Genomic DNA, 26,017 nt, shown 5'->3' on the forward strand with positions numbered 1-26,017 from the left:
CCCCCTTCCTATACAAACCCATTGTAACTTCAAACTCCATTTTAACCATGATAGATTCATCAAAAACACCCGTCCTTGGTTCTGGTGACTGATATTACCCTACTAATGTGTGAGGTTTATCAATAACCCTTTTCATTTATTTTTCATAATTTTGGGGGGAAATGAAAAAAATGTAATACAAAAATAAAATAAATGATAAAAGTAATTGAAAAGCACGGCCCTCTCACGTATTAGGAGGGCAGTATGAGTCACCAGAACCAAGGACAGGTGTTTTTGATGAATCTATAATGGATAAAATCAATATCAAATATCTAAATACTGAATCAAGCAACTTAAAAAATGTCTGGGGTGCTCACAAAAGCCAGAGTAGACGTTAAAATTACCACAAACTTGTTTGAAAGAGAAATATCCCTTTATGTGCCTTGCCAAGTGGGTTTGCCTCTTGGATGAGTCGTAGAAATTTGGTATTTTGCGTGGAAGACCCTTGTTCGATTCCTGGATAGGAAAAGAATTACGGATTAAAGCTTCAACTCCCTTCCAGCTTTGTATCTCTTATTTCTTTCTTTTTTGACAGATGCTAGTTTACAATGCAAATAGATTTTGGTCATTTGTTCTCATATTTTTGCTACTTAGATTTGTCTTTCTTGACCACAAATGTTAAGAATGTTATTTAGAGCATTCTATTTGGATAGATGCTAGGTTCATTGTTTACCTGGCATCCTAGTTTCTTTGAAGCATTACATTGTTCTCTCTGCACTCTACTTATGTGACCACTTACTTTGTGGTTTGTTGACTAGAGTTCGTGCTTTAATACTCTGCTTATTCTGATCACCACATTTTATTGCAAGCTTTTGATTGTGTGACCTTCTTCAGGCATACAAACACAAGCAAATTCTTTCAGCAGTACACGAGTTGAGCATGCAGTGTCATCACTTGATAGCCAATGCAAGACACCTGTGTCTAACGAGACAGGAAACATCAATAAATGTAACTGATTTACAATAATGTACTTACAAAACGCACAACCGAAAGCTTGCAATAAAATGGTTTCATACAGAGTTAGTGAGTGTGTGGTTGCTGTTTTTTCTTTTGAATACTCTCAGAGTTAAATTAACACTCAGGATTTTACTGTGTACCATAGCCTTGTGAAACAGATGAGGAGAAGAGACCAATAACGAAACACAGAATTTGCCAAGTATGCAGTGACTTCAATAAATGCTAATTGTTGGCTTGAATGCAGAGCATTTTATTTGTATGTAGGAATCTGAAGAACTCTACCAGGATTTGACATTTTAGCCCACAGTACAATAAAACTACAGCCACTTTACTTACCTTTAAGCACTCATAGCAATGACTAGAAGCAATATATGGGTATGGGGAATGAATGAAGCAGTAATGCTCGGTTATAAGCAAGTTAATGGGATGGGAATTACAACTATGTTACAGAAGAGGTATAGGACACAAGGACATTTGGATTACATAGTATGATGAAGACATACAAGAAATCTTAAGGAGCAGAGTATAAGGCCTATAAAGTAGCGATGAGCACATAAAGCAGCAAACGTCAACAATAACAAGATACAAGTCAGCCATTTCCTTTGTAGCCATAAAGGCAGCCATCTTCTTTTGGGTGCTCACATAAATAGGGCACATAAAAATACAGTCAAATACTGTAGCTAGTCAATTGGTTAGACTCCAGGGCATGCAGACAAGACGACAAGGTGACAGAAATGTCAACAGCTAGACATCGAAAGAGTAAATTCTACACTGTTTTGTTTTACTTGCTGGCCTTTGGGAGATGGTGTTTTACCTTGAGGTTACCCTGGGCAGCGCCAGCAGAGGCACCGCCAGAAGAACTTGTGTAACTTGAACTTGTGTAAGTTACCTACAAATGTACACAACTGCTAGTAAAGGTACTGGGAGAAACAGCAGTGGTTTTGGATTGAGGTTGATTTTTCCCCAGCTCTGGCACCAGTTCTTAAACCTGCATACTTACAACCTCAGCTGACATACAGTATGATTGCTGTATTCTGTATTTCTACAATATTAGTTGCATACTGTACATTCTGACAAATGCCAACCTAAAAACAGACTAATTACACAGCGTACTGTACTGTACAGTACAGCAGTCCTCTAATAAAAGGTTCTGACGTAAAAGGTTCACTCGCAGTAACTCTAAATGACTTTCAAATATACTGAGGAGAATATGCTCTGAATTAGGCTTCAGTGTAATTAAAGCCCGTATCCCAGCAGGGATAGAGAAGCTTATAATATCCTTGGTGTAAAGAACCCTTTAACCCTTTGAACCCCTAAGCAGTCCCATGGCTTCATTGCTATTCCAATTACTTGTTAAAGGGTTCATTGTAATGAATCTAGTGGTACACTGTACCAACCAATAATTTATAAACCTTTAATAATCTATCTATGTCTGTTCACACAAAGGTTCCCATGGGTTTAATACTGATCTTTTCTATCAGTCAACACAGTACATTAACTAACATTCCCACACACAGCCATAGATCTATTCCCTGAATAGCATGTAACTAACTTTAACAGTGCCTAAATTACAGTGACCTCCGCTGTGACCTTATGGTGATGCATGCCATTCACCACTCAAAATGAATGAAATGGCAGCATTAATCAAGCTATAGTATGCTCAACACCAAAGTTTGAGCCCGGACCACCGAGATATTACTAGAAGACCTATGCAAATCTATAGTCTGGTACAACTCAGTGCAGTACAATCAACCAGAGCTGAGAGAAAGAACATCTCAAACGCTTTAAACAACATTTGTAAGAGGCTTCATTATCTAGATCTATCAGACAGGAAAGAACCATACCACATATACTTATAGGAACACTAATAATAATAATAATAATAATAATAATAATAATAATAATAATGATAATGATAATGATAATGACAAGGGTAATGATAATGATAATGATAATGATAATAATAAATCAATTATGTGTTTTGGTGGTATTTGCCCAATACATTTCTATGTACCTGGAATTCACCCTCTGCATTTACCCATTCTAACTAGAGCAGTGGACGCTATTAATACCACAGTTAGGGGTCTTAGCGTCTTGCTCAGGGACACTTCGACAGAAAAACTGGGTGAGCCAAGGGTCTAACCGGCCACCTTTCACTTTTTTACACTTTCAGAGTTAAATTAACAGTCATGATTTTACTGTGCAGCCCTCTCTCTCCTTCTCGCTACCTCCCCAGCAGGTGTTTTTTTTCCATGCAGCCACCTCTCCTAAGCACATTCTATTACTGTGACGTTTAGGATTAGAGTCCAGTCCAGGCTATGGGAGTGTGATTTACAGCACAGTGGCTCGTCTCACTTGCCTCTACGTGTCTCTCTTTCTCTCTCTCTCTCTCTCTCTCTCTCTCTCACTGCCAGTCTGCCGTAGATGTCCACTTCTAAATTTGTCTGACTGATGGAAACAGTCCTTTGCAAGTCTTCCATTAATAGGGTGAGGAAGAAGTAATTTCTAAGTTGATAATGAGGAAAATAAATGTATAGAATGGAAGCAGTGATGACAACATAACAGATACATAACAGAGATGCTTGTGTATGCATTGTTTATGTATTTATATGTACTGTATATTTACATCAGTAGCATGAATAGCGATATGTTTCTCCCCATTCTGTAGATCAAATAAGAAGCCACCTTACTATTCAGATAAAGACAATGCAAATGTTCTCCAGAGTGAATAGATGAAAGTAATAGTGAAATCAGAGTGCATTGGTTTGTGGGAATTCTGTATGTATGTGATGTCCTCCCTGACAAATGATTTACATCTTTGTATTAAAGAAAGTAAATCGATTTGATGGTTAATATGTTATATGGGAGCAAAAAACAGGTGCTATCCCTAAAATGGTTGTACATTAGTATATTTTTGTATCTGCAACTCCAATGTCAAAGAAGACATATACAGCCAGTCTGAAATGTTACAATAGTTTTTTGGTTCAGTTTAAGACATTTCCTATAAGATATCAGCAAGCAGGCTAACTTTAATCCTATTTCCCAAGGAAATAAGGGATTACGTTGTTAGCCTTCTGCTTTCACTCTTCCATTGCACACTAGTACGGAGATCTTTAACAGACAGCATGGATATACATTCACCAGTAATTATTTTATAAGTTGGGAAAGTGATTTCTGATTTCTTTTTTGGGCTGCACAATAAACCAAACACAATACAGCAAAAATGATGTTTGAACTGTTATTAAGTTTGCTATATTATTTTTGATTGATCCATGAGGAAGCTATGGACAAGTCCATCTTCAAGTCAGAGTACCGAGTTGTGGTAATTTGTGTAAAAGGCCTATTATTTAACATAAAAATCACAATGGTAGAATTCAAGAAAGTGGGGGCTTGCAAGAAATCAATTTCCACCATTAACACCACAATCATACAGTAGGTGATTGACAGATAGTTAACACTGGTCTATACAGTATAATCTGCATGAATTTATGTCACTGACTGTGTCTATATTTTGCACTTGCAGTGGTGTAATCATTACATCACTATGCTCCACCTATCAGTTCATAGGTATTTCATTAATCTTGATGCAAAGGGACACTCTCCATACTTCATTCATTTAAATATTTTGATTTTGGTTTGTAGTTAGCTAGTTTTGATTTACAGCTGTCTGTCAAGGGTGATCCAGGCTCTAAAACACATAGGGAGGTGTCCATCTGAAACAGGATCTAACAGCAGCGTTGGATGCCTGGTCAGCTGAACTGCTGACTGGGGGGTATCGTAACTGACTTACGTATCATAACTGACTTAACTATTCATAGGGTCTGCCATGGAACCTGCACAGCAAGAAGACAACCTCAGCCCACAGAATCGCATTTAGAGTATCTGGATCACTAATTACAATAAACCACGACAACTGAATTACAAATAGTCCTATAGTGAGGAGGAATTATCTTTAAACAATCCTTTAATGAAAGTAGTGTTATCAATTATAGCATTATGTCTGAGAGGATGGACCTATGCTATTATTATTATTTGTAGCATCTTTCTTATCTTTAAAATGAACTAAAACGAATGTATTAATATGAAAACAATGCTGTGTTGTGAAATCATATCCACTTACCTCTCCCTCTTCCTCAAATTCTTCATCAAATTCCTCGTCCGCCATTTTGGGACAGTTTCAAAGGGTCTACACAAAACACAGGCATTCATACATTAAAGGTTGTATAAGAGTGTGCTTTGTATAGTGGAATGAATACTGACACCACATCAGCTGAGATGAGGAGTTCACATACAGTAGTGAGGCCTGGACTAGATCTAGTCAAGGCCTCACTACTGAGTCCTCGAGGACATCTTTATCATAGATATTTTAGGATGCTTGAACCCAAGCTACCAAATTAAAACGAGTGGAGATACATGCAGCCAATATAAAATAAAATAAAACAACAACACAGACGTATAAACCTCCAACCATTGTGCATGCCTTACCGTATTTCCAGTACAGAAGTGTCACTTGCAATCCACTGGGATCCCACACAAATATTCCAACTTTCTGATTTGCCTCAATCCTAGATAGAATAAAAGAAATGTATCAATACAAATGCACCAACTGTGCTATCGATCTAAAAAGGCTCAGGTATACGGAAGGGCAGATAAGGTAGGTGTGACACCAAAAGCCAAATAGGCTTTGAATGTGTGACAGCCTACCTCCCTCAATAGCCCCCACCCCACCCAAAAACTGTGCCTCCTGGCTGAAGCGAGGCGACAGCTGCCCCACAGCACTCCAGCTATTTGTCATGTAAGCCAATGCCACAGCCCGATTGGTTGGCTTTGTTTAGCTAACGGAGATGCAATGCCTTCTGAGGCTGCAAGGTTAAATATAGGATGGCATACTAACTACCCTTTTTTAGTACTTGAATTCCAACTCTTCACTTGAAAAAGATGCTTTTTTACCCCCCAATAAAAGGTTAAACAAAAAAGAGGCCGGAAGATGGACCAAATGGACAGACTGAGGTGTCGAGATTTCAGAAGTATCCCACGGTAGGCCATTGCTGATCTTGCTTGAGGTTTGCAGTTCTGGACCAGCAGGGTTAATGTTACTCCTTTAATAAGTGCAGCAAAGAACTTTAAACTCCATATTCCCAAAAGAACTGTCTCCCCAGCATCCAGACGCCAGAAGAGGACATCAAAGATAGAAGTCCAGGCAGATGGAAGGGCATGCAGAGTTGAGATAAGATGGAGATTTGTATGCTAATTTCCATTCAATTTCTTACCAGTCACTTTAGAGTTTAAGAGTTTCCCAAGCGCCGCCAAGCCTACCCAACTTCCCTCCAGAAGAGACCCTGGGAGACAGCACACAGCTGCGATTTCTACCCGGGTTATCATGTGGTCCATGTGGCCAATCAGAGCCCAGCATTCTCAGGTTTCCAAATCTAAATATACCTAAGTGATCCCTTCAGAAAGGAGCACCTGTTGGGGTGAATGCATCAGTGGTACAGTTATAAGGAAGGCAGTGGGGCAAAATAGGGGGAAGCTTGAGAAAACAGTACAGTTGAGAGCTCTCCACACAGTACCACCCAGTGTGGAATTGTGGGTAATGGTTGTAATGATAACAATGACAAATGCAAATGCTTGGAGAGGCATATCAGGGAGAAGGTGTATCAAAGAAAGGGACACTGAGAGTTCATCAGTCAGTGGGCAGGGCTGTCCATACCAGAGGCATAGAGGTGAGGTCATGTCAACTGACCCTGGTACAGCTATTTGCTCTCTGGAATCAGGTCAGCATGGAAATGAGCCACTGTGGGATTCAAGGAAGGGAAGAATAAAATAATTTGACCTGTCTCATGAAACAATATGAGTTACAAATAAACAGTTGCTTATGATGATCCAGAGGTGACTGCATCCTGAGAAAATCACAAATACCATACCAACGTTATCATGAGTTAAATTATTGAAAGATGAGGAAGGCACCTTCGGCTACTCTTGACATTTGATCGTGAGCGATACTTGAGAACATACATTATGACACACTTTTGGGTGTCTAAGTGCTATGAAGAGTAGTTCATGAGTTCACTGTTGCGATTTTTGTTAAGAGCAGGCTTCTACTACTCCCTGGCATATTGATTGAAGCCTTTACTCTTTACTCAAACTTAAAATGTATTTTACCAGTAATTGTCAAGGATAAAGTGTTAACTATGGATATGGTTGAATGCTAAATAGGTGCTTCCTCTCATGTAAGATAATAAAGATAGCTTTAAAAACATTTGTGGAAAGGGGAAGTTACATGTTACAACTTGAGGAATTTGAATGAATAACACAACAGCAAGTGTTAAGCTTTTCAAAGACCCAAAGCAGACTGCTGCTGTTGGCAGTCTCTGCATGACAGTCATCTGTCTGGGGGCGGGGGTGGGGGGGTTATAAAAGCAGGCTTTTCTGAGCTATATAAAAATATATCGAGAACTATTTCAGTAGAGGTACAATGGCAGCTATATTGGCATCATAAATTGCCTCAGCTCAGTGTACATTTCTAACATGTATAGATGTTAGATATGCTCATTTTGAGTTTATTATGTACCCCTTTTTGGATGAAGTAGAACATTACCTACTGATGTGCCGGCCACTCTCTCTGGCATGTTGTCTATCCTCCCACCACTCACGCCAGGAAACGGGGGTTGCAGGACCGTGATTGACAGCAACAGCTCTCTCCTAATTTATACTCTGTCGTACGACACCTTAGTTCAGGCTTTGACGTTGTGGTAACATACCAGATCTATGTTCTGTTCATGATGCACTGAATCTCTGCTGCTTAGCCCTCATGAGCAAGGTCACCAAATTGTTAATAAACACCTTCTAGAGCGAGAAATCTTAGTTTTATTTTATTTTATCCTATCTCACAATTTTAAGAAAGAAATCTAAACAAAAACCCAAGAATTCTGAGAAATAAATTGGGAATTGCAAGAAAGAAAGAAAAAACCCTCACAATTCGACCCCTTTGTATTTTGCGTAAATGCATTTCAAATATTCGAATGGTAGTATTGATCAACAGAAAATACATTACAGTCATTTCTAATCAGTTTCATGATACACAGTAGCGTATAAATAGGGTATGTGCTATATTTAACAACTTAACCAAAATGTCAAGGTTTGTCTTTGTTCCATATGTTTTTGACTGCTGGGTAAACATGGTTAAGCAATTTCAAGATGTCTGTTTGGGTTCAGAACATTGTGTGTAGCCTATGGAGGCATCCATTCCAATACACTTGAATAAGTTCAAATATTACATGATGTGACAGAATTGTAATGATTGTAGCATTAGATGGAGAACTATTGCCAAGGGCACCAGGAGGGAAGCTTACAGCCGGTACATGATGCTTAGTCACCATCTGACAGCTGCAGGGAGACAGCCAAAACATAAACACAGGCGACCATTCTGTCAGTGATGTTGTCCCACAAACACCTCGGAAAACAATCCCTCCATTGCTGCTGAGGTCAGGGAGCTAAATGGAGGTGATTAGCTGATCACTAGGTTCAATGGCAAGCTAATTTCAGTGGTGGAAAAAGTACTCACATCACAAGTAAAAGTATCAATACTGCAAAGTAGAAATACTCTGTTACAAGTAAAAGTTCGGAATTTCATAATTTACTCGAGTGAAATTACAAAAGTATTGGTATCCAAATGTACTTTAAGTACCAGAAGTAGAAACTAGTCATAATGCAGAATGTCCCATTTCACAGGTTTTCAAATGTATAAAAATCTTTTGAAAATAGCAGATCTGCATTACAAGCTCATAATGTGAGCTTGTAGATCGGCTATTTTCAAATGGCCGAAATGGGGCTGAAGTGGTTGATGTATGTTTTACAAAAATAATCCACATCTACAAAGTAACTAGTAACTAAAGTTTTCTAATAGTTGTAGTGGAGTAAAAGTATAATATTTGCCTCTGAGATGTAGTGGAGTAGAAGTAAATACTCCAGTAAAGTAAACATACCTCAAACTTGAGTACATACTCAGTTTCTTTACACCACTGCAAGCTATTACACATTTAAGTAGGCCTAATAGCTTAGCTAGTTAGGCAACTTCATAAAATAAAATAAAAACTGAGAGCTAAAGCTCTCTTTCAAAATAAGTAGCTACACAAAAGTTACTTAAAGTAGGATACATATTTGAATCTACTTACCTGGAGGACTGCACACTTAAGAGAATATGGGCCTGGTATTTTTCTTTGTTTTTCTTTATTTCTTTTGTTTAGAAATGGGCACAATTTTGGGGGAGAAAGGTGCCCATTCTCCGTTTTACATTTAAAAACCTATTTCTACTCTTCTCTGAACAATGAGGTGCATTGTTAGCACACATACATACTGCATTTTGCCTAGAACACAAGATGCTGTGTCAAGAATACATAATAATAGACAGACTGTCAGTCAGTCAGTCAGTCAGTCAGTCAGTCAGACAGACAGACAGACAGACAGACAGACAGACAGACAGACAGACAGACAGACAGACAGACAGACAGACAGACAGACAGTCAGTCAGTCAGTCAGTCAGTCAGACAGACAGACAGACAGACAGACAGACAGACAGACAGACAGACAGACAGACAGACAGACAGTCAGTCAGTCAGTCAGTCAGTCAGTCAGACAGACAGACAGACAGACAGACAGACAGACAGACAGACAGACAGACTCTGTCAAAATACAATACATCTTTGGGAAAATGTAGGCCTATGTTAGATGTTATTCAGTAACAAACAAATGTACAGGCTACGTGGCTACTGAATGTGGTACTGGTACCAAAATGTAGGCTAATATGAACATTACTACACTAGCTCTGATTTCGCCAGTAGCCTACAGTTTTTTTTTCTTCTTCTTCCAGTTAAATAATTTAGCCAACATAGCCTTCATTGCTTTATTAGTTATTAGCTACACAGTAACAGCTGTGTTATGAAAATGTGTCCCCTAGCTCACTACTCTGATATTATTACAGCTATGCTGGGTCATTAATTTGGCTCTGTGTAGGCCAGTGGTGGACTGGAAAGTTACTCGTATACTGTACTTATAAGTACTTTTCAATACTTTTACCTCAACTCTAGCTGTAGAATACAACTCTCGTAGACGTATTTATGATTCTGACGTTTTCAATCTACGAGAGTTGTAGGGTTCACCCCCCATTGACACAGGGACCTTCAGCACTATACCCGTAGACACTCCAAACATGTACAAATTGAAAATAAAGGTGCTTAACCCCACGCCACAAATGTTAACTCTGGCTACGGGGTAGTAGTTTAATGTAATAATCCATATCTTTCAATAAAGAAGTGTTTTAATGCCGTCTGTGGCCGATTCTGTCGGAAGTTCCCAATGGGCGGTAGTGACGCGCCCATCTGGTGAAACCCGGAATTACACTCAATGTAAACATGAAGTAAACGAGGGTGAAAAAATTGCGTTCGGACACAAACGGCATTAAAACACTTCTTTATTGAAAGATATGGATTATTACATTATACTACTACCCCGTAGCGGGAGTTAACATTTGGGGTGTGGGGGTAAGCACCTTTATTTTAAATTTGTACATGTTTGGAGTGTCTACGGGTTATAGTGCTGAAAGTCCCTGTGTCCATGGGGGGTGAACCCTACAACTCTCGTAGATTGAAAACGTCAGAATCATAAATACGTCTACGAGAGTTGTATTCTACAGCTAACGTCGCTACATGACTGGCTGTTAGCTCTCGTCACCAAATCCTTTGGAAGTTTTGCAGTATTTAGTAAAATATCTAAATGTTTATACAAGATTCACACGGACCACGTAGTTATGTAAACAAATTGGCAGGTGTGATCTGTAATGACAATTAAACCCCCCACCAACGCACCTGTTAGACGGATGATGCATGCGGCTTGAATGATGTTGTTTATTTCCTGGAATTTTAGGCCTGGAATTTTGTCATTTTAGGGACAGGCCACTAGGGCAGGAATTGGCCATTAAATAAAACAATGATTTCAAGGCCTGCCCTGATTTGTGTCATTGCAATGTTCTAAGAATTGAAGACTTTAATAAAATACAATAGAAATGTTTTATAAATAGAAAAGTCTGCACTGTCCAAAACAGTCATACAGTAGCTATAGCCTAAAAGTTACACAGATATTTAATATAAATAAATTAACTTGGTGCTTAATGTCAAGATTTACGCAAGGCCCACTTTGTCAAAAAAAAAGAGGACACAATTATCCCTAGGCCCACTTATCAAAGGCCCAGTTCTCTTGTGTTTCTGGGGAATGTTAAGCTATAGCTTACAGTAGCTACTGCCCATCACTGCCAAACAGCCATGCTAGAGATCAGCACACACACCAACACCTGCCCTGACCTTTATAGCTCTAAATTGAGCCATGATGTCATAAGGTTAACAGTGACTTTAGTTCTGTGAAATATGAGGTTGACTTCACAGAATGAAAATGTATTTCTCTATATCAACAGCTTGACAGAAAAATACTTCACTGTCTCATGTCATGAATGAAATTAGTTGGAGTCTGAGACAGAGAGAAATTATGAGAGAAGTGACACAACAATGTCTATCAATGGGCTCTCCAGTCATATTGGTGTGGATATGGAATCTGAAGACCATGGCTCAACAGCCTTCATCAGATGACCAATTTTCACAATACCTTACACAAAGATTTACCAAAATATCAAGTAGCCTACTTGCTAAATTGTCTACACTATTGGCAAGTCATATCAGTAGTAGCCAGGGCAGGAATTTCAGGGAGGCCACGAAGACCATGGCCGTCGTTGCCCTACAGTTTGGCCTTGTACCCCACAAAAAAGTACCTGCCCTGAGGCCACAGTGGCCTTAATGCCCCAGCTGTCTCTTTCTTGTCAATATGTAGACACCAGTGTCTCTTTCTTTCCAGTGTCTTTAGTTGTGATTATGAATTCTTCTAGCCTCGCGTAGCCAGACAATATCACACGACACACTGCGTGCCGAGGGCTAAAGTGCGATGCAATTTTGCAAAGGCAGATTCGTCTGGAACCAGGCTAGAATTCTTCACTTCCCTGGGTGAACAATTCACTCACTTCACTTCCTCTTTAAACCAATCCAGTGACTTTGATTGGTGCAGGGCAGGGCTGAGCATGGATCAGATTGTAAATACCATCATTTATTTATTTCACTGCAGATAGTCTACATATTACATTTACAATCATCCTTAACCCTTAAATTCAATTAATTCTTTGCAATGGATTGATGGCCTTCCTGCCCTGGCATTTGGCCTTAGTGCCCTAAAAAAATGGACAACATCAAAGGCCAAGAGGCATTGCCCCTAAAACGACAAAATTCCAGGCCTGGTAGTAGCCACAGTAACTTTGGTGATTTGTGTTTTTTTTTATTCTTTAGTATTACTTCTCTACTTGGCATCTCTTGGTTAAAAATAGTTGTTCTACTAAGTGCAGTTTAGATAAACATGTCTAAAATGTACGCACATCAAATTGAGGTTCATATAGCTGAATGGAATAGAGAAAAATAGTAACTCAAAAATCTCATCTTCATCAAAGCTACAGTAGCCTATTCAAATTAAAAGTGCAGTAAGAGATTTTTTGTTAAAATAAGTCTTAAATAGCTTTATATTCTAATTTCTGATTGCAATCATTGCTATAGAAGATTTGTTCAGTAACATGGGTTTCCTTTCCAGCTCTTTAGTAAACAGAAAATGCATTTTCAGGTCTGGATACCAATTTTATCCAATCAGGAGAAAGAACTCGTAAAAGATACTGGACAAACAAGTGAAATTTGAAGTGATAACACAAATAAATTAACAGACAAAATCGCAACTGGAAGACTATCAGATTTAAGCCGATAAATAGGTACCCTCTCCTGATTGGCTGAAATTAGCAACCCAACGGAACATTTATTTTCCGTTTATTAAAGAGCCAGAGAAACGGGGAGACCCATTATTGAACAAACAACTCTATAATTTTTACTAGCAGAATATAGAGCTTTAGCTTTTTAACACTTTTGGTTTTAACCACAAATTATTACTTACCCTACATTTAATGTGAAGGAAATTTCAATCATATCAATATTTAACAATAATTAATTATCATAATTCCTTTCAATTGTAGAAAGTGCGAGAAAAAGCAAAAATACAGATGATTAACATCCATTAGTTCCTGGTATAAAACTACCCTGGTGCACAGAGCTGATACTGTACTGTAGTCCTTGAGAAAATGCATTTTCCAGTTATCGTTCCTGAGAGAAACAAGTTCTCTAGAATGTAAAATTGACTAAATAAACTAAACAAGTGTCTGGTATTTCTTGTTTGGTGACATCATCAATCTGGAAACCTGTTTTGAGATTAGATTGTCACTAACTAGAAGCTCACCATCTATCGGATCCTGTTGCTGTTTTGACTGCTCACAATTAACCTTACGCCACCAGACTTTCCTCTAGCTCACCATTCTCTCACTGCCTGCAGACTGCATTTGGGGGAATGGTAGCTTCTGGACGCTCCTTTCTAGTTATCTTGCTCTCACTTCTGCCCCCCAAAGGACAGTAAATGAATAACTAAAACTTAAAACCAATGATTCTCTCCCAAGAGGTTTTACTTTTGTAAATCAAAATGCTAAAAAAGATTTTTTTTAAATTGAGCTATCCAGTGGACTGAACAAAATACTCATTCATGACACACTGCAATTCACCCGAAACAGATAAAAACACTTTATTTCACTGGTTTTCATATGAGCCAATAGGACGGGCATACTGCAATTTCACCCTCGGTTCGGCTTGACTCTCATTCATCATCAGCCATCATCAGTTCAACCATCTGACGCAGGCACCAGGTTAATGTAAATACTGGACTGTACACACACAAGTGGGAGGGGGGGGGGGGCAGTTAAAACCGCCACAACCAGTCCGGCAATACTGCAAGGCCACACACTGGGCAAGGCTCACACACACCTAAAACACAAAGAGTCCATATACAATCCCAAGCCAGACAGCTTGCTGACCTCAGGTTCATTGTAAGGAAAACCGTGCAGAAAATTAAATACAGTCAAATCAGTCTCTTTCTTCTGTTGTCCCATATGCTCCAGTAACTGTCAAGTTTCTTTGTTCTGAGTTTTCTGAGTTCAGAGAAATGTTCTGTAAAATAAATTATCACGCAAGAGAATATTGTCCTGGCAGCGGTCTTGGCCAGGTCAGTGTCAAGGGAGGAGTAGGAGGAGGGAACAATCCATCCACCGACCTCACCCGCAACCTCGTGTATGGAGGTGGAAGAAATCAATAGCACGGGGCACACTTCGGATCACAGGTCATAGGTCATCATCTCACACGCAGGCGTGACATCATCCATTCAAGACCTTGGCACAACCTGGGGTTAAAGAAGGAAGTTGCAGAATTGTATAAAGATTAGGAGGGGGAAGAAGAGAAGACAGAGAAAAGTTTATTACATTATGTGATTCATGAATCAAGAAAACACTACTACATTAGGTCATATTTGCAAAACTGATGCAAAAAGTGGAGTGTTTGTAGTTCCCACCCCTCTCCAGTGAGGGCGCAGCAGGCCTGGATGTGCCACTGGTGGTCTTTGACGGAGGTGAGCTGGAGGCTCTGGGAGATCTCAGCCACAGACATACAGCCTTTCACATCCTGTTTATTGGCAAAGATCAACAGCCCTGCCTTTTTCAGGTCCTAGGGTTTAGATAGGAGAGATTACAGGGTAAAGATATATTTATGTTCTTTCAAAACGTCCATCAAAAACATATATAATATTATATATTGAATGCATCTACACAGCAATACGTATCTATACAAGCAAACTATAAAAACATAAATGGTAGATGCATTTAATAGCTTATACAGTAGTATTTTTAAATGCTTTATCAGTTCTGCCTATATACCCATTTTACTGTACGCATCACATTATGCCTCATTAGGGGCCGTGTCCACATTAAGTGTTTTATGAGCATTGACACCCTTAACGGTCAAACCATTGCTGTGCCTGAACGTCCTGCATAAATAGCAAAAACAGCTTAGCTGAAACGACAGTAAACATGGACTTCTCATGGTTGTAACGATTTAATGTCAGGTCGTAAATGACCGGGTTATCAGACACAGCCAGGTGGATCAAAATGACATTGATGAGTAGAGCTCCTCACTAAAAGTTGAACTACTACTCTGCTTGATGCCGAAAGCGCTGAAGTGCGATACTCTGCGCTGGGAAGAGGAGCACTCCAGTGTGTCTTTACCATTCAAATGCATAGCAGACGGGCTAAATTTTTTTTATAAAAATGTTTTGTGGACACAGCCCCTAAGTGCTTTCATTTTAACTCACTTCATGTGCAAGCATTCTGTAGAGTTCCTCTTTGGTCACTGAGATCCTTTCCCTATCTGTGCTATCCACCACCACAATCACAAACTGCACAGAAAAAAAGGGGTGAAAAGGAATTGATCAAACACAACTTTGTTTTACATTCTGTTTTGAGATGCCAGATGGAGCAACACTGGTCTTTAAAGCAAACTGTGAGCCAACTGTGAAAGCATTTTCATATTTTAGATAATGTAATCTACTTTAGTCAAGACAGTGCAGAGAGGGAGGAAATTGGGTAGTGAGGGGGAAAGACATGCAACACAGATCGAACTGGGGATGTTGTAATGTGGTCAACACAAATGGACAGCTACAGTACCAGTGCATCCCATTTGTGAAAGCTTTTTTAACAGGGTAGAATGAGAGGTGGAGATTAGGATAGAAAACTTGGGACCAACCCCTTGAAACTTGGTCTGACCTGATTAGATTTTTTATTTTACTTGATTTTACTTTTATTGTTCACTTGGGAAAATTTCTCCTCTCCATTAAACCCATCCTAAGGAGCAGTGAGCAGCCACCGTGCAGCGCTCAGGGACCAACTCCAGTTGTAATGCCAGGACCTTGGTCAAGGGCACTGGCAGGAGTACCTAGCATGCATGTCTTGATGCGTCTTTGACCTGGTTGGACCAGATTGGAAAAAACAACTAAGAACCACAGCACAGTTGTTATATACTGTAGATACAGACGACAGATGTTACAAATTAAAGGGGGGGAGTCTTATTAAGTAGCTGGGCCACCATGATATGGTGACTGTGAAAGCAACAGCATATAATTCACATTATTGTCATACTTATTAAACATTCAGTGCACTGAAATGGGGGCATTCCAATCAGGATAGAAATATATAGGACAAACATGATAACTCAAAATAAACGAATAGATTTACAGGTTCCCTTCCTTCTTTTTTTTATTCCACATTTTTTTAAACTATTTTTTACACCAAGTGCCAATTGCCTAAGCTGTAATCCTGGGCGCTACTCTCCCTTTGCCAGCCTGGGGAGAGCCCCGAACTGAGCTCATGCTTCCTTCAATGCATGAGGAGTGAGCAGGCCGCTTCTTATCACCTGACAGGAGGGAGTTACCCCGGTAGAACGTAGCGTGTGGAAGGAACACGTTATTCCAACCAGTTCCTTTCCCCTCCATCAGGCACACCAGCTGACCAGGGGCAGGCAGTATAGAGACCAGGACTAATGCATGTTTTTGTGAGCGTATCTACCCTAGGGGACACAGGGAGAACATGCAAACTCCACACAGAAAGGCCCTTTCGCCAACCCCACCTAGGGTATGGGCACTGATGACACGGAGGAGAGAACACGCGTACCAGGGCCGGACTGGGACCAAAATTCAGCCCTGGCATTTTGGTTTGGACCGGCCCACCACCCCCCGGGCCGTTTTGTCAACGGGGGGGGGGGGGGGGAGCGTTTCACTGTTTCAGCCCAGCCCTGCACATGAACTCTGCAGCCGCACTGAGGCCCAGCATCTTAGCCCAAACATTAACTTAACTAATAATTGGGCCACGCGACCCTGAAATGTCCCTGTTTTTTTTTTTGTGGCCCAGCGGCCCACTGGCCCGCGGCCCACCGGGCATTTGCCCGGTACGCCAAATGGCCAGTCCACCCCTGACGCGTACCCTTCCTTATAAGGGGAGAAAATGCCCCCCACAGCATAATAGAACCACTGGACCCCTCATTGAAGGTGTCCAATGCCATCAATCATTCAGGCCTAGACTGTTCTCTTTGTGTATACCATACATGCATTTACCTACTGGTCGAGAATATTATGGTGAAGGACGACTTATCTGACCATATCACATTTTTCCACATCAGTGCCTATGGTTTTTGCACCACAGAACACTTGTGCATTCGTCTTTTTAATGAGGAGTTAATGCACTGCAACCCTACTATGACATCCCTCTCTATGTAGTTGTCAACAACTGACTGTTCTTCCTGACAGTCACTTTGACCGCAATTACCAATCCTATTGAATTAGTCTTTGTGACTGAAACTCCTGTCATCTGTACCCCAATAATAAACACTCTTTCATAGTCACTTGGATCTTAGTTTTTCTCTTGCCATCTTGATCCAAAATTGAGGTCAACTAGGCCCTGCTCAGCATTTTTGTATAATGCATAATGGCATGTTAATTGCTTAATTGTATCATACAGTCCACCTGTTTGGAAGCAAATGCATTATTTTGTTTCTCCACTCAATTATTCAGGTTTTTTCTTTGACTTGCCGCTCTATACAGTATATATATACAGTATTACTATTAATAGACTACCTTATTTTGATTTTTTTAATTACTATTTGTATAAGTTAATGTACCCTTTACTTTAGTTTTTACTAAGTCAAATAATGCCACTGCCTATAATGCTGCTACAGCTGTATGGCATACTGTGTAGACAATACCTTGAACCTTTTAGTAAGCCTGTGTGCAAAGTGAAACAATCCTTACCTCTGTGTTGGTGTAGTATGTGTTCCAAGATGACCTCAGGGATTCCTGTCCTCCGATGTCCCACATCAGGAAGTGGGTGTTGTTCACTACAATCTCCTCCACATTGCTGCCTATCGTAGGAGAGGTGTGCACCACCTCGTTCATTGAACTATATCACAAAGTCAGGTAAAACTGTCAGGTTCTCCGTGACACAAGCAAGCTCACCACACATACTAATAGCCAATATTTCATGAATGGATAGTAGTACGGCTGAATGATATATCATTATCTAGATATGAACCAAGGGGCCAGCCTGAGATTTTTACATCGACGCCAATACGGAAGAGACAGTTCATATGAATGGCCTGTAGTTTCGCTGTTTTACCCCTGCTGGTGTCAGAAAGAATTTATCTCAATGAAAGCGGAAGGGTTTTTGACAAATTTTAGACTACGGTAGATTACCTTACCTTAATAAAAATTGTCATAAATACTATATGCTTCCAGTCGCTAGTTTAAAGTCTCCTTTCAATCATCATGATATGCGTTTTGGTAAACTATGGTCCCATTTATTTTTAAATTGACGATAAAGTAGGTTATTCACTAGGAGGGGCGGGATGATTTGATTGACAAGCTACACAACCAATAGCATTCATTTCCGGTTGCAAAGGATATGACGCGATATTGAAAGATGGCGGATTGCACACAGCTGAACAATCGGCTTCATTTTCTGTCTGTAGAAACCAATGGCGTGACGCTGTCCATTCATTTTATACAGTCTATGATATGAACATACGGGATATCATATCACAAAAGGCAACGATATTGACTTTCGGCTGGCCTTCAAAGTAAGAGTGTTTGTCACGGGGAGTAGGAAAGTAAGCAAAATAAGAGTGAAATTGACTTATTATTATTTCTTATATATATTATTTTTTATTAGGGAATTCAATGCAAGGGTGCAGAGGTACAGGTGCGTACATGTTATTTTTTGAAGAATGCTTAGTTTTCACTGTTACTACACTTCAAATAACAAATGTGAACCTATTGTCACATCATATCGCGAGACATTGAGACATTTGGCATAAATATTGAGAAGTCCATATCGTTCAGCCCTACCATTTAATTGATTGATTGAATACTTTATTAACACGATTATTAACAGTACAGGAAGTACAGCCAAAGGTAATGCTAAAAGGATAACACAAAAAGCCCCAGGGGCTTGTTTCCATTGTGATCCATTGTACTCAATTCATCAGTAATACATTATACATACAATACAAAACTAACATATTTGAATAAAGCTCAGTCGAATCATAAGGTATATTTATAGAGGAAGGAGGGGTGGGGGAGGGGTTTGGGGCAGAGGATTCTACTATCAATATATCTATGACATAATATGTCCCAGTAATGTAAATAGTTATTTCAATACGTACAACTGGTAGAGAATTGTTGTCTTTCCAGCGTTGTCCAGGCCCACAATAATAACTTTGTGCTCTGAAAGACAGAAAAACAGCCCACTCAAACTCACCACTTAATAACACAAAGCGTGACATCAAGGAATGGGATGACTTATGCATGTTAACCGCAGAGACTGATCAGTGACTCCCACCCACACAATCTCTGGCAAATGTATAATGTTTCACTAACATGCCCATGGTCTCAATATCTGGAACACAAGACAAGCTTGAGCCCCTGAAACAACTGTGCTTCTTTATTCTTGACACCACTTTCTCTGTGACAAATTAAGCATGGCTGTTTCTCGCATCTCTCTTCACTGAGACATTGTAGTGTTAGAGACAGTGCACTCCCTCACACAGTTGACTTATGGCGCTTTTCCTGCTGCATGGCACCGGCTCAACCCGACTCGACTATTTTGGTTTTCCACTGGGCAAAAGTAGTACTGTACCCGCCACTATTTTTGTTATCACCTCCGTCAAGGTTCCAAGTAAGCTGAGACGATACCAAAAGGTGAAGTGAAAACCCTGCAGACTACTGTACTGAGTGACTGGTCAGAGAGAATCGCCATTGCGTCACAACAGAGTCCCCTATACTGCATGGAAGCTCCCGAATACTGTTAACCACTTAAACCCTATACTAAATATTTTTGTCCCAAAATAGCTGATCTACAAGCTCACATTCTCGAATTGATTGACATTGAGCTCTTGAAACAAGGACTAACAAAGCAACAGGAAAATATGCATTTTTGTATTTGCTCTCTGTTTTGAGGCTGTAAAAGAAGTTTGTTTACATTTGTAATGTTTGTAAACACTACCTATACATACGCTACCTAGTATTTACAATGGCTGAGAAAGTTCCCAAAAGCTATGTTACGTTCTATCTACTGTAAAGATCAAGCCTAGACCACATTAATGGTAAAAAAATAAAGAAGATCTACAAGCTCACAACGCGTCGCATTGTGGCGGGTTGTGAGCTTGTAGCTTGTAGTTTGCCCCAGAATAGGGACACTAGGGTTTAAATGGTTAAACCTTTAAACTAACTAGCCGTTGTAAATGTGACAGAGGTTGGTTCCGGCCAGCCTTAGCTTTAGCATTTTTTATCACTCTCCAACGCAGATGGTTGGACATCGCTATGGTGGTCAGTGGAAAATGAAGTGAGGCGAGTGGAGTCGGTCGTACTGAGCCAGTACCATCACATGCAGTGGAAAAGTGCCATGAGTGTGTGTGTGTGTGTGGTGCTCACCAAGGGGCAAACCCCCTTCGCTGGAAATGAAGCTCACTTCCGGGTTCTCGTTCAGCCTGCTGATCCTATTAATGGCCCAGCAGATGTCGCTATTTCACCTTCTACCGTTTGCAATACATTATAATCTCAATAAAAGGTCAATGAGGTTTTGGGCAAACTTTACACTTGATTTGATTACCTAAGTAAAACTTTTCATAAACACTATGTTTTTAATCGCTAGTTTAAGGATTTTTTAAAATCATCATGATATGCGTTTAGTAAATTATGGTCCCATTAACTCATTCAGTGCCAATGAAATAAAAAAATAACTGCGAACTGTGCCAGCAATTTTTCAATTTTCTTATACCTTTTTCAAGTAGTCAGAGAATATTTATCTCCAGTATAATCGATCCCCTGATGTGTGTTAATCACTGAGGGTTGCACTGTGTGGTTTCACAAATGTCAACGAGGTCATTGGACCTTGTTGACATTAATTGTCTCCCTTTTGAAAATAACATAATAACATTGAAAAATACATAGTAAAAAAAAAGTGCTCAGGAGCCGAGATACAGCCTTTTTCAGTAATAAGTTAAACAAGAAGTGAATGGAGCAGCAAATCTTCAAATGATGATATCTTGGGTTCTGAACGTTTTTTTTTTTTTTCAAAAACACGTCAAACACGTCATTGGCACGTTGCGCCATTGCGGTAGAACACGTGAAATAAAATTAATGATAAATGAATACTGGTTCTACCGAGTGAAGACCTGCCCTTGCTGCGGTTGCAGCCAATAGCATTAATTTCCAGTTGCATTTCGGACTAGATATAGAAATTTGAAATCGCTGAAAAATAGGCTTCATTTTACGGTCTATAGAAACTAATGGCATAACGTTGTCCATATTTTTTCATGGTCTATGCCTGGTGCTCACACACACGGCTCTATTTAGCGAGCCAGTGCCATCAGAACCACGGGCTTAGTGCAAAATTATGCACACTGGCAGATGCAAACGAATAGACACATGGTTCTACCAATGAGAAGGTACAAACAAGAAATGACAACAACTAAGGCAAATTGCTATCTTTCTGTTGACACGATGATGTGGTGACACAATGATCTGAGATCATTTGACACATACAGTCTGGAGGCCAAAGGACAAAAGATTACAGATCACTGGGCTCAGTGTTGGCTGTCTTTGCTATAGATCATTACGTAGAGACAAACCTTTCAGCAACCACCATATCGTTGCTGTCGGGCAGAAACCTAGCCATATCGAAAACTTTTTAACGCTTTTTCCTAAATTAATGCCCTACATTGTCGTACAACAGTGTCGCACAAAATGAAAATAACAGTTCTATAAACAACGCTTTACTACCCGACACGTTGTGGGCTCAAAGATCTTCTATTGTCGCTACATTAATAATCTCTTGTGAAAGTGGTTTATGTGTCTGGGTTTTATAAATATTTAACCAATGAAAAGTATTAACAAGAGCTTGTGACTAAATAATAAGTACACTGGATCCATTGGAACAGTTTTTTTTTTGAAGATGAAAAATAATCGTTTTGGACATACAAGGTTTCTACCCGACAGCGATGACATACAGCAATAAAACCCTGTAGTTCAGGTCATATGACTCGATGCCTGTGGCAAAGATCAGCTTATACATAAAAGAAGTGAAACTGTACGGTTTCACTTGTGACCACACGCAAAGGCCACATATTGTTGAAGCAGAAAGGAAAAAATAAATGTTAGTCTAAACTATAACCTATACATGTTTCTTTTAAAACATGTGCCTCTGTCTTATCTCTAATCATGTTTACGCTCGAGTCATTCCTGGCAACAGACAACACACACCATCACACACATGATTGTCATTTCATTGCTTGAGAAAGCAACGCAAAAAATATGGAGATGCTTTCTGTTTCTGTACCTTAAATAGACATCTAAAATATATGGGCACAGAATATAAGCATGATATTCTATGAAACATTCCTTCAAACAGGGCAAGGTAATTTGATGATGTCACATTTATCTACAGGGTCAGAAATGCTTGAATATGTCATTTGCTTTGCAGACAATCACTGTGATCTTTGTTAGAATATCACTATTCCTAACCTATAGAATTATTACAAAAATGAGTACAATTCACAGTTTCAGGGTTATCTGTCTATTATCAGTAGGCCTACTTTATAATGCAACACTATAGAATGAAAAATACACATACTACTGTTACTGTAAGCATTTTAACAAATAGCCAGCACAGTAAAATCCTTAGCGTTCATTTAACTCATGAGTGTACAAATGCAACCAAATGTCCATTTGGGATTTGTACACTTTTTTTGTTAAATTAACACAGAGGGTTTTGCTTTGTATCCAGTGTTACAACTTATCTGTCTGTATTCTTAAAAAGGTATTGACTGAAAAGAGTCCTCTGGAAGTTTGTTCCATGCTCTTACAAAATTGTTGTAAATAAGCGTTTTTCTTTTCAGAGTGACAATTTAGTGGGAAAAGTTTCAAGGAATTCCTTATCAACGGATCATTATTATTACTATTAACAAGAGCTAGTGTTTTTCAAAGGGAATTATCACAATGATGATGGCTGTAATAATTTGGCTAACCATTACATTAGCAGGTCTTTTAAAAATTATACCATGACATTTGGGAAATTAAAATCCCATTGCACTGGACCTTTAACGTCTAAGGGGGAATAGTACAGAAGGAAGCAGAATGCAGCGGAAGTGCAATAGAATGGGCCATTTGTTGATCATACAACTTTGCCTCACAATGATGCCTCCAACACATAGTTGGGTCCATGTCTGTCTGTCTGTTTGTCTGATAAAACTGTCACAGGATGTAGGTTAGCCTTTCTGACAGCTGCTTAAATGTGCCATGTTATGTATCACATTATCAGAGTGAAATCTCTCTTACAACACCACTCTTTGCACAATCCAGATATGTGACAACAATCTTGCAAGTTGTAAGGACACACACAGACATCTGTCTTCACAGCCTGACCTGGCTATAGCCTACTCCCTACTATAATACTGTCACAGCCCCAACCAGCCACTTCAACTGGGGGAGGATGCCTTATTGGCTTTGCAGTTTTCGTTTTTCGCAAGTCAACATGAAGACACATGTTTGTTGCAGTCAGAACAGCTGGATTTGTGATTTTAAATAGATCAGCTGGCATATGGAATAGCCAATACATTGGCCAGCGTTTAATTCCTATTGTAAAGGTATTACTGCTGTGGCTAACTATTATATGTACTAGTAGCCATGATGCCCTAGAATCACACAGTCAGACTGGGTTAGTTTGGGAGGGGATTAACTTTCAGTAGCCTGTATCTCACATTACATCATACGGGCCTATATCCTTTTACTGGTTTAGGATCAGTAGGCAGGGATTGATTTCATTTCTCCTTAAATGGTTGAGTCCAAGTTCAGATTACCATCAAATTAGTGTAAAATAATGGCACAATTTAAAGGACACTACAGCTACACTGGTAGAATTGCATTTCCTTATATCCAATGCAAATGTTGTGTATATTAATTTGATTCTGATTGATTGAATACTTTATTAGTAAAAAAAATTAACAGCACTGTGGTACACAGTAAAACAATTAGGCTAAAAGGATATTCATTCATTTATACTCCATGACATAACACCATTGTACTGGGGCTTTAGCGCAGAGCTACAGGTTTAGTGAGAGTGAAATGACAACAGGGGACACATTCCCGTACAGTCGTGCATATTAAAGGCACAATCAGTGATCCAAACGTTAACAATGGGTACCCTCATCACAAAACAACAACTAAATGGCAAAGAATGGAGACATTCTCCAATTGATTGACATGAGCTCTTGAAACAAGGATAAACAAAACAGGAAAATATGCATTTTTAATTGAATTTGCTCGCTGTTTTGTGAATGTAAAATGTTTGTAAATGTAAACTGTAGAAAAACAAACCTATAGTAGAAATACTAGAAATACTCTGTTTCAAGTAAAAGTCCAGAATTCATAATCTACTTCAGTAAAAGTACAACGTTGGTATAAATGTACTTAAAGTACCAAAAGTAGAAAGTACTCGCAGAATGACCCATTTCACAAGTTTTCAAATGTAAAAAAAACTTTTGCATCGTGAACTTGTAGATCAGCTATTTTCAAATTCAAACGGCCGAAATGTATAGGGCTGAAATGGTTAATGCATGTTTTGTAATAATAATCAAAATCGACTAAGTAACTGACTAAAGTTTAAAACAAAGTAGTGTAGTGTAGTGGAATAAAAGTACAATATTTGGCTCTGAGATGTAGTGGAGCAGAAGTATAAGTACTGAAATTTGTAAATACTCCAGTAAAGTAAAAATACCTCAAAATTGAACTTGAGTAAATGTAACTTTACACCACTGAAGGGAACTATGGAGTATGGACTACAGGTATGCCAGTACAGTCGGATCCATATGGGCCTTATTTCTGCTACAGTAGCTGAATTAGTTAGCGAGCCATCGGCCTTCACAGAGCCATGTCACGGACTCATTCTTACCTTGGTGGTTAAAAAGCCTCCATAGTTTAGTAAAAAGTATTCCCATGGCTGGTCTGATGAGGGTTGTTGTTTTTACGATGCCAGCTTGTGAGAAACCGCTGTAGCCGCAGCTAGCGTTGTTGTGGCTATCATTAGCTATCTAAGCTAACTAACTACTACACTTGGAACAGCTGTGGAAAAGGACTGTTGGAGAACATGTCAGCGCTTCTGAGTAAAGCCTCCATAATTGATAGAATTATATCTTTCCCACATAGTCGATAATTACAAGTGGAAATGTGAATTGTGACAACGGTGGCTATCTATGTTCTATCTATCTATCTATGATGATGTGGTCACCTATCCTATGGATGCTATCACTGTCAGCTGGCTGCGCTCAACTGCACTCATTGTTGCCATATCGTGTGAGAGAACTAAGCAACCAGGTCTATACTGTAGATCGGCTATTTGAAAATAGACGATCTACAAGCTCACAACGCGTCGCGGACTCGCAGTGCGACGCGTTGTGTGCTTGTCATTTGATGATGTCACATTTATCTACAGGGTCAGAAATGCTTGAATATGTCATTTGCTTTGCAGACAATCACTGTGATCTTTGTTAGAATATCACTATTCCTAACCTATAGAATTATTACAAAAATGAGTACAATTCACAGTTTTGTGAGAGAACTAAGCAACCAGGTCTATATCGGCTATTTGAAAATAGACGATCTACAAGCTCACAACGCGTCGCGGACTCGCAGTGCGACGCGTTGTGTGCTTGTAGATCTAATTTGTAGATCTAATTTGATGATGTCACATTTATCTACAGGGTCAGAAATGCTTGAATATGTCATTTGCTTTGCAGACAATCACTGTGATCTTTGTTAGAATATCACTATTCCTAACCTATAGAATTATTACAAAAATGAGTACAATTCAGTTTCAGGGTTATCTGTCTATTATCAGTAGGCCTACTAGGCCTACTTTATAATGCAACACTATAGAATGAAAAATACACATACTACTGTTACTGTAAGTACTATTTTC

At 39.3% G+C, this 26,017-nt stretch overlaps 2 protein-coding genes across 5 annotated transcripts in view; both read right to left on the bottom strand.

Annotated features, from left to right (window-relative positions):
* Positions 1 to 6,399, bottom strand: part of neb (nebulin) — an 84,054-nt gene extending 77,655 nt beyond the window's left edge. For all 4 annotated transcript variants that reach the window (XM_080456565.1, XM_080456564.1, XM_080456563.1 and 1 more), the window contains exons 1-3: positions 6,267 to 6,399; positions 5,482 to 5,561; positions 5,117 to 5,182 (exon numbers count right to left, since the gene is read on the bottom strand). In XM_080456565.1, the coding sequence (XP_080312691.1) occupies positions 5,117 to 5,161 (45 nt within the window). In that variant the 5' untranslated portion in view covers positions 5,162 to 5,182; positions 5,482 to 5,561; positions 6,267 to 6,399. The remainder of the gene's footprint in view (positions 1 to 5,116; positions 5,183 to 5,481; positions 5,562 to 6,266) is intronic.
* Positions 6,400 to 13,673: 7,274 nt separating this feature from the next.
* Positions 13,674 to 25,362, bottom strand: arl5a (ADP-ribosylation factor-like 5A). Its single transcript, XM_080457029.1, has 6 exons — positions 24,992 to 25,362; positions 19,209 to 19,269; positions 17,800 to 17,947; positions 15,313 to 15,396; positions 14,518 to 14,669; positions 13,674 to 14,349 (listed from the first exon to the last, which is right to left on the bottom strand). The coding sequence occupies exons 1-6, from the start codon at positions 25,035 to 25,037 to the stop codon at positions 14,301 to 14,303; spliced, it is 540 nt and encodes a 179-aa protein (XP_080313155.1). The 5' UTR covers positions 25,038 to 25,362; the 3' UTR covers positions 13,674 to 14,300.
* Positions 25,363 to 26,017: the final 655 nt, after the last annotated feature.

The sequence above is a fragment of the Gymnoscopelus braueri genome (assembly GCF_963280865.1).
Source record: "Gymnoscopelus braueri genome assembly, chromosome: 18".
NCBI classification, from domain to species: domain Eukaryota; kingdom Metazoa; phylum Chordata; class Actinopteri; order Myctophiformes; family Myctophidae; genus Gymnoscopelus; species Gymnoscopelus braueri.

Bases quoted from the DNA above. Each gene is read 5' to 3' on its own strand.
- arl5a (XM_080457029.1), bottom strand. From the start codon at position 25,037: ATGGGAATACTTTTTACTAAACTATGGAGGCTTTTTAACCACCAAG. The intron at 17,948-19,208 runs GTACGTATTGAA...TTTGTGATATAG, and splicing joins ACAACAATTCTCTACCAGTT to TTCAATGAACGAGGTGGTGC. The intron at 14,670-15,312 runs GTGAGTTAAAAT...TCTAAACCCTAG, and splicing joins ACAGAATGCTTGCACATGAA to GACCTGAAAAAGGCAGGGCT.